General features: G+C 33.9%; 1 protein-coding gene across 1 annotated transcript; it reads left to right on the top strand.

Moving 5' to 3' along the window:
- Positions 1-7158: 7158 nt before the first annotated feature.
- LOC127138807 (beta-glucosidase-like SFR2, chloroplastic) lies at positions 7159-12437 on the top strand. The gene is made up of 10 exons (XM_051065343.1): positions 7159-7561; positions 8507-8837; positions 9727-9865; positions 10055-10221; positions 10459-10680; positions 10842-11010; positions 11091-11324; positions 11415-11564; positions 11647-11776; positions 11896-12437. Exons 1-10 carry the CDS (start codon positions 7390-7392, stop codon positions 12072-12074), a joined length of 1893 nt encoding a protein of 630 aa, XP_050921300.1. The 5' UTR covers positions 7159-7389; the 3' UTR covers positions 12075-12437.
- Positions 12438-12747: the final 310 nt, after the last annotated feature.

The raw sequence follows: 12747 nt of genomic DNA on the forward strand, positions 1-12747 counted from the left end.
CTTAAAACTTAATGAAATTGCACGATTCAAGTTGCAGAATGATCTACATACTAAGATCTACAAAAGCCATATGATAATTGTGAGAATTGGAGTGGTCGAGTTCTTACCTCTTTGAAGATGCAGATCTTGGTTCGTGCTCCTCAAGGCCTCAATTGTGCAAACAGATGCTCAATGATGTTTGGATGAATGTTTGGCAGCAAAACTTCAGCTCAAAACAGCTTAAATCCGAAGAAATTCTCAACTGCCATGTGAATATGCAAGGTTCCAACAGCCACGATCTTCAAGGATTCTCCACTATTTTTCTTCAACAGATCTTCAACACTTCCTGCAGATCAAGATTAGCACAAGAACAAGCAAAAAGAATGGTGAAATTTGATGAAAGAAAGTTGAAAAAGTTTGAGCAAATTTGAGAGAATTTGAGAGATTTTGAGTTTGGATCTGAGATTGTGAATTGTTCATCCAGAATTCTGTTATGATTAACACTTTATACCACCTGTTAATCCAGTTTGTTAAACATGATTAGCAAAATGTGAATTGGATTAGTGAAATGAAGCTTGTTATGCAATTTGGCAAAAATGCCCTTATGCAAATGTGATCAATGGAACAGTGCAAAATCACTTGAAGCAAGTCCAAAATTCTGTTTTAAGGCAATTGGCATTGGTTTGAAGTGAAAATTATGTGTACTTTTCAAAATCACCTTTTTTCCCACCAAAATTCAAATTGATTCACTTGAAAAATGGACTTTTTGTATGATGACTTTTGATGAAATGTGATGAATGATCATGATAAAGCATGTCAAATGGAGTTTGCTCAAAAAAGAATCACATGAATTGGCCTTTTGGTTCAAGAGTTATGCCCCTTTGAAGTTCAAAAATTCTTGACAATGATTTGATCATAACTTGTCAACCACACATGAGAAGTGGATGTTCTTGGACTTTTTGGAAAGGTGAGAGCAAGATCTTCAACTTTCATGTTGGATAAAATTTGATTTGAAGCTTGCTTGATGATGTAAAGTTGAGGAGAAGACCTTTCCATTTTTGGCAGTTTGAAATTACAGGTCACTTGCTATTTTTGGAAACTTTTTGTCTAACCTCCAATTCCTCAATGTTGATGTTTGACATGTTATATGAGGCTTGTATGGACATGGATAAGGTCTTTCCAACCATTTCCCACCATCAAATCCCTGATTAAATGCACAGTTGACTTTGCTAGGGTTTTGGTTGACTGAACAATGCTTTGATGAATTTCAAGCTTCTTCCACTTGAAATCTTGATCCCAAATGATATCACAACTCATATGAACTCTTGATGAATGATTATGGTGCCCAAATTCTGCAAGAATGGCCACCATTCATTGCTCAATGAATGCCTTTGACTGACTGACTGTTGATTGCTTCAGCTGCAAGTAACATGGTTAGATGACATATTTTTGTACTTTTGGTTAGTAAACAAATGAAAGGCAATGATATACAAATGCTAAACATGCTTGGTGATCAAGAACCACACTCACAAGATAACCCACCCACAGGGAAGAAGGCAAGGTGCACAATGATCCTTGAGGCAATGATATGATATGATATGATGCTATGAGGGATCTTAGGGCCAAAATTGGGGTCTTACAAAGTTGTAGGAGTTTGATTCACTAATCAAAATCTCTAACTTGTGTTGTTGCCTACATTATTATTGACCGGCCTCAGATAGTTATGACTTCTACATAAGTCCAATTACGATTGCTTAACATAACGCTAAATTGCCTTATGGCACACTAACTCTAACACTAACCATTAACCATTAATATTTAATTCTTGCACTTTACATTTATGCAATTTACTATTCTTGTACATATTATTCATTTGCTTTTGCCCTTTGCTCATTTGAGCACATGTTTATGTTAATGCAATTTGCCTTTTGCTCACTTGAGCACATAATTGTGTATATATTATTGTGCTTGTGCTTTTGTTTTGATTTTTGTGGACCAAATGCAAAAATGGACAAAAAGGACTTAGATTCTAGGACATACCCTATACAAAATGGAGTAAAAAGGCCTTAATGTTGAAGATGGATTAGAAAGACCAAATCTCTAAACTCATTCTTGTCCATTATTGATTTACTTCATGGAACTTTTTGATGTGTGTGCTTTTGTGCTAGGGATTCCTATTTGAGCCAAATTGAAGAACCATTGTCATGTGCTTCTAAAGTGAAAGATACAAGAGCCATTGGAAGATTCCTAAGAGCTTTGCTTAATTGATTGATTGCTTGAGTATACACTTATTTGCTTGCTAATTCCAAAGGATGGGAGCTACTTGGATCATCAATATGATCTCAAGAAGGGAACTCCATTTGTGGTCTTGTTTCTTATCCTTCATCTCTTGTATGATTAGGACTTTAGCCATTCTTCTTCTTCCCTCCACTCTAACCCAAGCCAAAACTTTTGTGCAAACATTAACACTTGTTTTCAAACATTAGAAACCTAAGTATTATGCTTTTGATTTTCAAACTTTCTTTTCATAATACTCATTTTGAATTGAATCTTTAAGTCAACTTTGACCATATTTTATAAATACTTTTCATTGGTAAATATAACTCATTCAAATGCTTTTGTGGTTTCAATGACCACTTTCTTATTAAAAACTTTTCATAACCTTTAGCTATTAGGTTTGAGTTATCCTTGAGGTAGATATAATACTCATCTATATCCTTAGTGATGGACAATGGGTCTTCCATGCTTATTAAGGGTTAACCCCTCACTAACATGTTGAAGCTATCCTCACATGGTGGATTTGTGGTTTTAGGTTGAGTTTTTTCCCTTGGATAACAAAAGACCTTAAGACTTTTGGACCAATCAATTCACCAACTTGCTTTGAGATTTTTACCCCGAACTACGAGGTTTTGATCCTAATCTTTTTTAAGATGGTACGTAGGCAATGGGTTTATCCATTCAAACACAAAATTGTAAATAATTTGTACATTCTTCTCTCATCTCCCCAATCATGTTTGCACAAACAAATTTTCACAAAATACCAACCTTACAACAAGTGTGAAAAGGGCTCCCTAGGAGTACCTAGGATGTTTTGGGTGCTTAAAACCTTCCCATTGCATAACCAACCCCCTTACCCCGATCCCTGACATTTTTATTAGTTTTTGATTCAATAAAACTTCTCGGTTTTTGTTCGCTTTCTAACCTTTCCTTTGGATAAATAGAAGTGCGGTGGCGACTCGACTTGTATGGTTTACTTTTGATTTAGTCAATAAATCTAAAGGTAATGAATACCCCGCTACATTGTGTGATTGTTGTTGTATGAGTAAATGTTTGAATTCTACCTTCCAGTTTATACCGTTAATTTATTAATGTGAACTCTCACCCCATTTGCTTTGGTGTTGTCCGCCATAGACATCTTGTAGATACTAAGGAGTAATGTTGCTGCTGTGAATGGAAAATAACTTTTGGAGTTATTTTCTTTAGTTATCGTTTTTATTCTTAGTCGGCATGCTCTGATTTTGTAACACTGGGGGCAAACGATATATATTTTTTTGATGTTGATGTGCTTATGTGGTTGAAGTTTTATAACTATTATTTCACGGTGTTTTGCGTTGGATATTAAAATATCTTGTTGAAACCATTTGGTGAAGGTTATGTCCTTATAATATTCAAATTGTAGTTAATATATTTTATTATCGTGATTAATATGATTCCGCTACGATGAGGCTCTAAGTGAAGGCGAACATGCAATGACAGGTGTTGTATGTTACTTATTTTCCGATGCGTGTTTGCAAAAGGTCTATGTTTTATGAAGGATTGTCGTTGATGACACCTTAAATTATCGAGTAATTATTTATATTTAAGTTTCGGGACTTAGGGTGTTACATAAGCCCCTAAATCATTGAACCCTTTTTAAACTTATGATGTGTACCATTAACATATATATATATATATATATATATATATATATATATATATATATATATATATATATATATATATATATATATATATATATATATATATATATATATATATGTGAAATTAACAATGTTAGTTAAGTGCCACTATGAAATTTAAATATTTCTTAAAAGTACAAGTTAGTCTTTCGTTCAAAAAAGAAATAAAAAAATAAAGAAAATGAATTGAATAATTTTTTGTCACAAAATTGAAAGAGAAAGAACCAGGGTTCTCTTCAATGTCGCACCTTTCATATTCTCTTAGTCGTTGTATTTTCTCCTCCCACAGAGACACTAATAAGTGCCAAAAATAAGTAAAATATATAAGCATTTATTAACTTTTTTTATAAGTATTTAATGAAAAACACCCAATTAATATGTAAAACACGATAAAATTCATGTACGGACTTTTTAATTGTGTATTCACTAAGTAAAGGTAAAAAGAACCAAGAAAACACATAAAATAGTCAAAAAGCACCATCCAACAACCAAAGCTCGCTAAGTCAAAAACTGGGTTTTGCTAAGCGAGCATTGGTGGCAAAAAGACTCCAGAGCCAAGTAAATTCAAAACTAAGCAACAAATATCGCTTAGTGAAATATCAAATTCACTAATCGATGTATGACGATTCATGGCTTCAAGGCTAAGTTGCTTCATGGACAAGGAAGGGTTTCCTGGCTAGGCAAGCTTTGGCAGCGCGATAAGTAGAGTAAGCTGCAAATGAAACTTGAAGATGAGCTGAAAAAACTTAGGGAAGAAGAAATCAGGCTCACTAAGCGAGCTACAAACCTCTCTTAGCAAGAAGACTATATCAAAACTCTATAAATAGGGGTTCAGTCTTTTATGCAAAAAAAAACACTATGAGGGGAAATGAGAGGAAGATTGAGGACGGAAGTGTTACCGAGGAATCAACAATAGATGCTTTTCAACTTTTTTCTTATAGGTACCAATTGAAAATCTACAATGAGTAAGCGTGGGTAATTTCTCTTTTGTTGGGGTTAGATGTAGGCGTCATAATGCTTATATATCGGTTGTGATCATGACTTTCTATGTAATTCTTCTTATGCTTTAATACTGATGAATTCTTCATTCGTAATGCTTCCTTTGGATTAGCTACCTAAAAATGTTTTCATGGTTTGACTCGATATTCGAAAGGTACTTGTCATTACTAGTCCTAACTTTTTATATTATAGATATGCTAAAATCTAGAGATAGATTTAGGTTTAGTAGTCGTATGTACCATCGAAGATTAATGATATTGTATTGGTTGATATATTAAGAGATCGTCTATTTGGCAATATGATCGATCTGACATTGTTGACTCAAACATGAGTTACGATATAGAGCAATGAATGGTAATATTAATATTTGATTAGGATTTCATGTTACTAATCACGATCATAAATAAGGACATGTTGATGAAATATAACCCCATCAAGTTCTCTCAAATGTTAACATAAAAGTTCAATTTACTTTGTGTCATTTTACTTTTCGACGTTTCAAATTTCAGAAACAAAGAAAATTTGATAAATAATCATTAAAATCATATAAACTATTTAACGGTATTTAAAACACAACAAATCACTATGGAGACAATAAAAATACACTCGCTTTTATACAACAACAAAATGTCGCCGTTGGCGGGGACTGAAGTTAGTTTTTAAAGATATTGCGATAGTTTTTATCATTTTAAGTATTCTGTTTATATTTGTTTATATTTTGTTTATATTCACTAAGCTACTAACAATGTTGGCTAGTCAGTTGATATTTATTTATGTGAAGTAAGGTTCATGAAGATCAACTTTTGTTTGATCCTGAAATAGAACGAACTGCATGCAGAAACAACAACAAGACAAAGAAATGGAAACTACTAGCCAAAAGACTTAGAAAATAGACACTTTCTTTACAAATTAATTCACCACACACTTAGTCATCAATTACAATAATATGATAAAAAATGCTTTAAGTAACAATGATTTTAGACACTTTCAATGATTCTAAAATTTTGCATTTTCTTTCCAATAAATAATTCACAATTATATAGAACTTAAATGCTCCAAGGTTTGATAAATTTTTTATATAATATGTGAAAAATTTGCGGAGAAAGTTTCCATAAAGTTTGTGATTGCACACTTGAAAATTGAATGAATTGTTTGAAAACTTGAATGAAAGAGGTTAATTGAAAGTCTCATATATTTTTCTTTAAATACATCATAAGACACCTCTTAGATTAGTAGCAATGTTTGAAGAAAGTTCATGATGAATTACAATGGTTTGGAATAACAATGATTCATATTTTTTGCTTTTTAAAAGACTTGCCATGAAACGTCTTGATGCATGAATGTTTAATAAACTTTAGAGGGAAGTGGATGAGAGTTTTTTGAGCATCTAAAATTTATTCAAAGATAAATTGACATTATACCTTATTTCATGACCAGTTCCTTTACTTCCAAAATATCCATAAGTCTATCCATTCTTGATTCTTGATTCTAAACTTTTTCTTCTTTGATAAGTTTTTGTCTTCATCAAAACAAAACTAAGATAGACGATGGGCATCTTCTTCACACAACAATCACACCCTTTCGTTTCCAATGAGATCATTTTTGATGGCATTGAAGACAATGATGACAACTGATTAAAATAGAAAAGACGAGGTAAAAAATATTTCTCCAAGCCAACTTAAACACGTGTTGTTTAGTTATGGGCCAATTTCGCTTGTTATTCTATCGAAGACGGTGGTAACTCAGTGTTGGACATGTGTATCTTTCTTCCATGATCACGTAATTGAGAGTGATTTATTATGTTTTTGTTGTGTCGTTATGTTGTTGTTCCACTGTGTTGATATGTAAAAGCATTTGTAAGTGATTCTGAAAGTGACCATGATAACGATGACTTTGATTCAGGCAGTGAAAATGATGAAGATGAATATGTCAATAGAAACCATGCTTCATTTGAATCTACATGGTATACATCATATTCTGAACATATGAAGACTCTATGATCGACATACGATGAGGAAAGTTCAAACATGTAAGTAGTATTTATATTTTGCCAAATTAAGGTTATAGGGGTGCAGATTCAAATTAGATATCTTATTTATTTATTTATAAATAATAAATTTTGACTATTAAATTATTAAATTAAATAAATAAATACTAGTAATTTATTTATCTATTTTTGGTATTCGTAATGTTAAAGTTAGACATGAAGAGAGTAAACACAAAATAAATATCTAAGTGAAAACGAGGGAAAGTGAATTGCACACACATGGATAGATAGATAGAGCTCTGATTCTCATCTCATTTGGATAGAATAGCTGTTGAAGAACTGACTTAAACAAGTGAAGATTGCGGGCGTAACCGTTCTTCTTTTTCTCCTCTTATTGTAGCTTCCAGAACTTATCACTTACTTAACGGCATGATTGACAGCGCGTAACACCCACTCGCCACTCCCATGACGGTTGTTTCACTCTTCCTCACCGCCACCAAACTCGCCGGAGCCTTAGTCACTCTCTCCCTCGCTGCCAATGTCTTCTCCTTCTCTCGTTTTCGCAACAAAAACCTTCGTCCGTTAGGTTCCCCTATCGATGAGTCCTCCGATACTCTCGCCGATTTCAACATTACCGGTAATAATCAACTCACGAATGTCTCTATTACGATTATCGATTCATTATGAAACTGTAAATTACGGTTGATTATTACTTTGCACTTGTAATTAACTTCGCTTATCTTATTTGAATGCAAATTAACATGCATGCATGCTGATGAGAGTAATAAAATAGATTAATTAAGCGAGTGAGCGTAAACTTGTTTATCATAAACTTTTAAGCTATTTTTATAATAGAAAGATAAAATTAAGTGAGACTGTTTTTTTTCCTTCCATACAAGATTGGTTTCCATAAGCTATAGTTTAGAACTTATGGAAATAAGCTAAAAGTAGTTTATCAAATGTTGTAAGCTGTTTTTATAAACTCTTCCAAACAGTCTCACAAATATTTATGCTAGATAAGTTCAAATAAGTCAATCAAAATAGACCATGGGCCTGGTTGGATAAACAGCTTATTTGCAGCTTAATGCACAAGTGTTTATGAAAAATAAGCGCTTATGATTAGGCTTGCATAAGTTATTTTTATAACAAAAGATAAAATAAATTTAAATTGTTTTTATATATGTTTAGTTTAAATTGCTTTTATATATGTTATTAGTCGTTTACCAAAGTTATCTTGGAGAACTTATAAAAATACATTAAAAAAAGTTTATGAAAAATGTCATAAGATGTTTTGAAAAGGTCTTTCAATCGTGTCATAAAACTTCTTATGTCAGTAAATAAGCTCCAATAAGCCAATCATAACTATCTTGGAGAGCTTATTGATATTAGCTGAAAACGTGGACATGTCATAAGCTGTTTCTAGAAGCTTTCTCACAGCCACACGGGTGGTTATATGAGTAAACAAGCTGAAAACAGCGCCGATACATATCATAACTTTTTTCATAAATTCTCTCAAATGATATCATTTGAGTATACAACTCAAGTGAGCCAAACCAAACATGCCCCTTTTTTTTTGTTGCAGAAGGAGAAAACGAGTTTTTCTTTGGTCTGGCAACAGCACCGGCACATGTAGAGGACAGGCTTGATGATGCTTGGATTCAGTTTGCTGAACAAGAGAGTATTGCCGGTGCTGAGCAGAAAGTGGATGCTTTGATGGGTTCTGCTACTGCTGATGGTGGTTCTCAACAAGCTGTTTCATCTCCACAACGTGCTAGGAAGGGAAACAAGAAGTCTCTTAAGGTTGCTATGGAGGCCATGATCAGAGGATTTGAGAAATACATGGAAGTAGATGGAAATGAAGGAGAAGAAGAACGCATTCCTAATGTAACTGCTTGGCATAATGTTCCACACCCGTAAGCCCTCACTTTTATTATTTAATGTCATTTGAAGTTAAAATTGGGTCTTCTTTAGAAATTTGGGTTGGAGGGCTTTGATGTGAAATGAAAAGAAGGCTTGAATTTTCATTGTAAGTAAATATTGTTGATGGTCTGAGGGATTGATGCCTGACCAGTGTGTATGTAAGAATACATGTAGGAAAAAGTCAACCCCTTGAATGTATCTCAGTTACCTTGAGAGATTAGTGTTTATAGATATGCACGGAGATTAGTCCCTTAAATATAATTTTTTTTGTCAAGCATTGAATTTATGTATATTTCTTTGTATGTGAGGATTTCACATAATATTCTAGTTATACAAATTTTAGTAGTTACAAATAAATGACACCAGAATATAATCTAGAAATTTGTAGCAAACAAAGGCTGAGGAGGCAACCAACTTGATTATGGAAATCTAACTCTAAAAAATGTTTAGGCAGAACAGGATTCGCGAACAATTCAGCCCAGTGATCACAAGTGCCTATAAAGAGAAAACGATGGATACAGTAAATGATGTGTAGTTGAATGAAGTGATCGTCCGTCAAATTCAATCTGTTTATGTTTGATACGCTCACAGAAGACATCATTGTGATTCTTTGACCCATTTGAATTGGACTTTGGCCGTCTCAGTGAAGCTTAGACTGAGAAATGCCTGATTAATCAAGTAGCTAGCATAGCCAAAAGATTTCATGATATTTAGTCATTCCAATAATTCCTTATTTGTTTCTATAAACATTATATAGCTTTCTTAAATCGAAAATGGAGAAGTTAACTCTTCATAGTAGGTCTTCCCATCCTTTGTGTGTGTGTGTGTGTGTGTAAACTGTGCTAAGTAGATTGTTTTTTTTTTAAAATGCCTGATTTTCAGGGAAGAGAGGTTGAGGTTTTGGTCTGATCCTGATACAGAACTAAAATTGGCCAAGAATACCGGTGCTACTGTTTTTCGCATGGGAGTTGATTGGTCAAGAATCATGCCCCAGGAGCCAGTAAATGGCCTTAAAGAATCCGTAAGTCAGAGTCTGACCTTTCCTATTGACGATGAATTATGGAGCTATTTATGGTTAGGCTTATGTTCCAAGATAGAGCGCATGATTACATTTTTCAATTTTCCAAGTTGTACCTCAAACTTTACTAACCAATACAACTAGCAAAAGAGATTTACTGATGTAAGTAATTTAACTGACTTTCTTTCTTAGGTTAACTATGCTGCATTGGAGCGTTATAAGTGGATCATCAATAGGGTTCGATCATATGGAATGAAGGTGATGCTCACTCTTTTTCATCACTCACTTCCACCATGGGCTGGTGATTATGGAGGTTGGAAGCTGGAAAAGACTGTGGATTATTTCATGGACTTTACAAGGTAGTTTTTCTTCAGTGGCCGTTGTTTATATGTCATCAAACTATACCTGCTGACAATGATTTCAGTTTCAACTCAGCTTGACTGCTATGATATACCAGTTTTATTGAGTCAACTAATCTTATGTAGCATATTTGTGAATCTCAGTTGAAACTTGAATCATGTTATCTAGTTTTATTGAGTTACTAATCTTATGTAGCATGCTTGTGATTTCTTTCACATATTTCCCAATCAATGCAGGCTTGTTGTTGACAATCTATCAAATTTAGTAGACTATTGGGTAACATTTAATGAGCCCCATGTTTTCTGTATGCTTACTTATTGTTCTGGCACCTGGCCTGGTGGACATCCTGATATGCTGGAGGCTGCTACTTCCGCGCTTCCTACAGGTGTTTTCCAGCAGGCCATGCATTGGATATCTGTTGCACACTCAAAGGCTTATGATTACATCCACGAACTCAGGTGAATATTTGTCATACAAGTTTCAGAATAAAAACTAGATTTTATCTTCCTTCCCACCCTTTCTCGTTTAGTAGTCTGAACATTTGAAGTTGATCACTTTACTTGCTTGCTTTTCTAATTTTACAATTGTACTTGTCTGAACAATATTAACATTTTGGCAGTAATTCATCAAATCCAATTGTTGGTGTTGCACATCACGTGTCGTTTATGCGACCCTACGGTCTTTTTGATACTGCTGCTGTTTTACTAGCAAATTCATTGAGTCTCTTCCCATTCATTGATGAAATATCCAAAAAGCAGGACTTTATAGGTGTTAACTATTATGGCCAGGTTTGATTTATTGACCATGACTATGCATTCTGTATGATACCAGCTATGAACTCAAATGATGATTCTAACATGTATTTCAGGAAACGGTCTCGGGTGCTGGCCTGAAGCTGGTGGAAAATGATGAGTACAGTGAATCTGGGCGTGGAGTATATCCAGATGGCTTATATCGCATGTTGCTTCAGTTCCATGAAAGATACAAGCATCTAAATGTCCCATTTATAATTGCTGAAAATGGAGTTTCAGATGAGACTGATTTGATCCGCCGGCCGTATCTGTTGGAGCATTTGCTTTCCGTTTATGCAGCTATGATCCAGGTTTTGACTCTGAAAATTTCATTTTTAACATTGAACTATTCTTTCATAAACACTAATTGCATCTTATACCTTCTTGTTATTGTTCTACAGGGTGTGCCTGTGCTTGGTTACCTCTTCTGGACTATTTCTGATAACTGGGAGTGGGCTGATGGATATGGTCCCAAGTTTGGACTTGTTGCAGTTGACCGGGCAAATAATCTTGCACGGATCCCTCGCCCTTCTTACCATCTTTTTACTAAAGTTCGTATCTGTCTTCATCTGTTTCTGTATTATTTGCTTTGTCAAAATTTTGGTGACAGTCTTAACAGGCTCTTGATTTCAGGTTGTGACTACACGTAAAGTTACACGCGAAGATCGTGAAAAAGCTTGGAATGAACTTCAAAGAGCTGCTAGAGAGAAGAAAACAAGACCATTTTATCGGGCGGTGGACAAAAATGGGTTGATGTTAGCAGGTAGTTAATTATATACTCTTTTACTTCAGAGTTTAGACTAACAATCTGTTTCTATTGATTCGTGGTGGTTATTTATACATCGATAAATGTATTATTGTTCTCATTGCTTGTGGTGACAGGTGGACTCGATAAACCCATACAGCGACCTTATATTGAAAGAGATTGGAGGTTTGGTCATTATGAGATGGATGGTCTTCAGGATAACTTAAGCCGTTTCTATAGATTCATTATTCAACCATTACCCCTAAAAAGGAAAAAACAATCTCAAAAGAAGGAATTAGTTCTTCAACCTCTTTGAACTTGGCCATTGATAATTTGTCAAATCTCAGCAATAATCCCTTAATTACTCGAAGTCACTCATATGTATACATATCTAAATACACTTAGCCAAATGACTGAGTGGACTACACCATAAAGCCACTGCAGAGGGTCTTCCTGCTTGGCTGCATTGTTCAGATATATTCTGTTCATCTGCTATGTTTGCATCCATGCCTGTAATGATTCACAAGAAGGATTGATTGTTTTCAAGGTGAATAGTTTATCAGTTGCAACTAACTATAAGACTTCTATTAAAAATATGACTGAATTTAAAAATATTTTCTAGTAAGTTTGTAACTTTGTATGGAAGATCAAGATGAAAAGCTATTACCTTTTTTTCTCATTGGTACAAAGCTTTTAATTATTTTTTGCATCTTCGTTAAATTTAATTTATTTACCCTGCATATCACCTTCACTTTTTTAAACTTTTGAAAGGTTTTGGAAAAATATATATGTATTTTGATACATATTTGATATTTTAAACAAATAAAAAAAATTATGATATATTAGTGTATATTATTATAGACCCTGTCCTTCAAAACATTTTTCCTTCATAAAATTACAAAACTAATTCGCAAATAGCTTGCCTACATATGAGTGAATTGTGAAACTCTCAATAATTATTAGACTTTCCCGTGACCTAATTTAGTCTA

The sequence above is a fragment of the Lathyrus oleraceus genome, chromosome 4, assembly GCF_024323335.1.
Source record: "Lathyrus oleraceus cultivar Zhongwan6 chromosome 4, CAAS_Psat_ZW6_1.0, whole genome shotgun sequence".
In the NCBI taxonomy this organism is placed as follows: domain Eukaryota; kingdom Viridiplantae; phylum Streptophyta; class Magnoliopsida; order Fabales; family Fabaceae; genus Lathyrus; species Lathyrus oleraceus.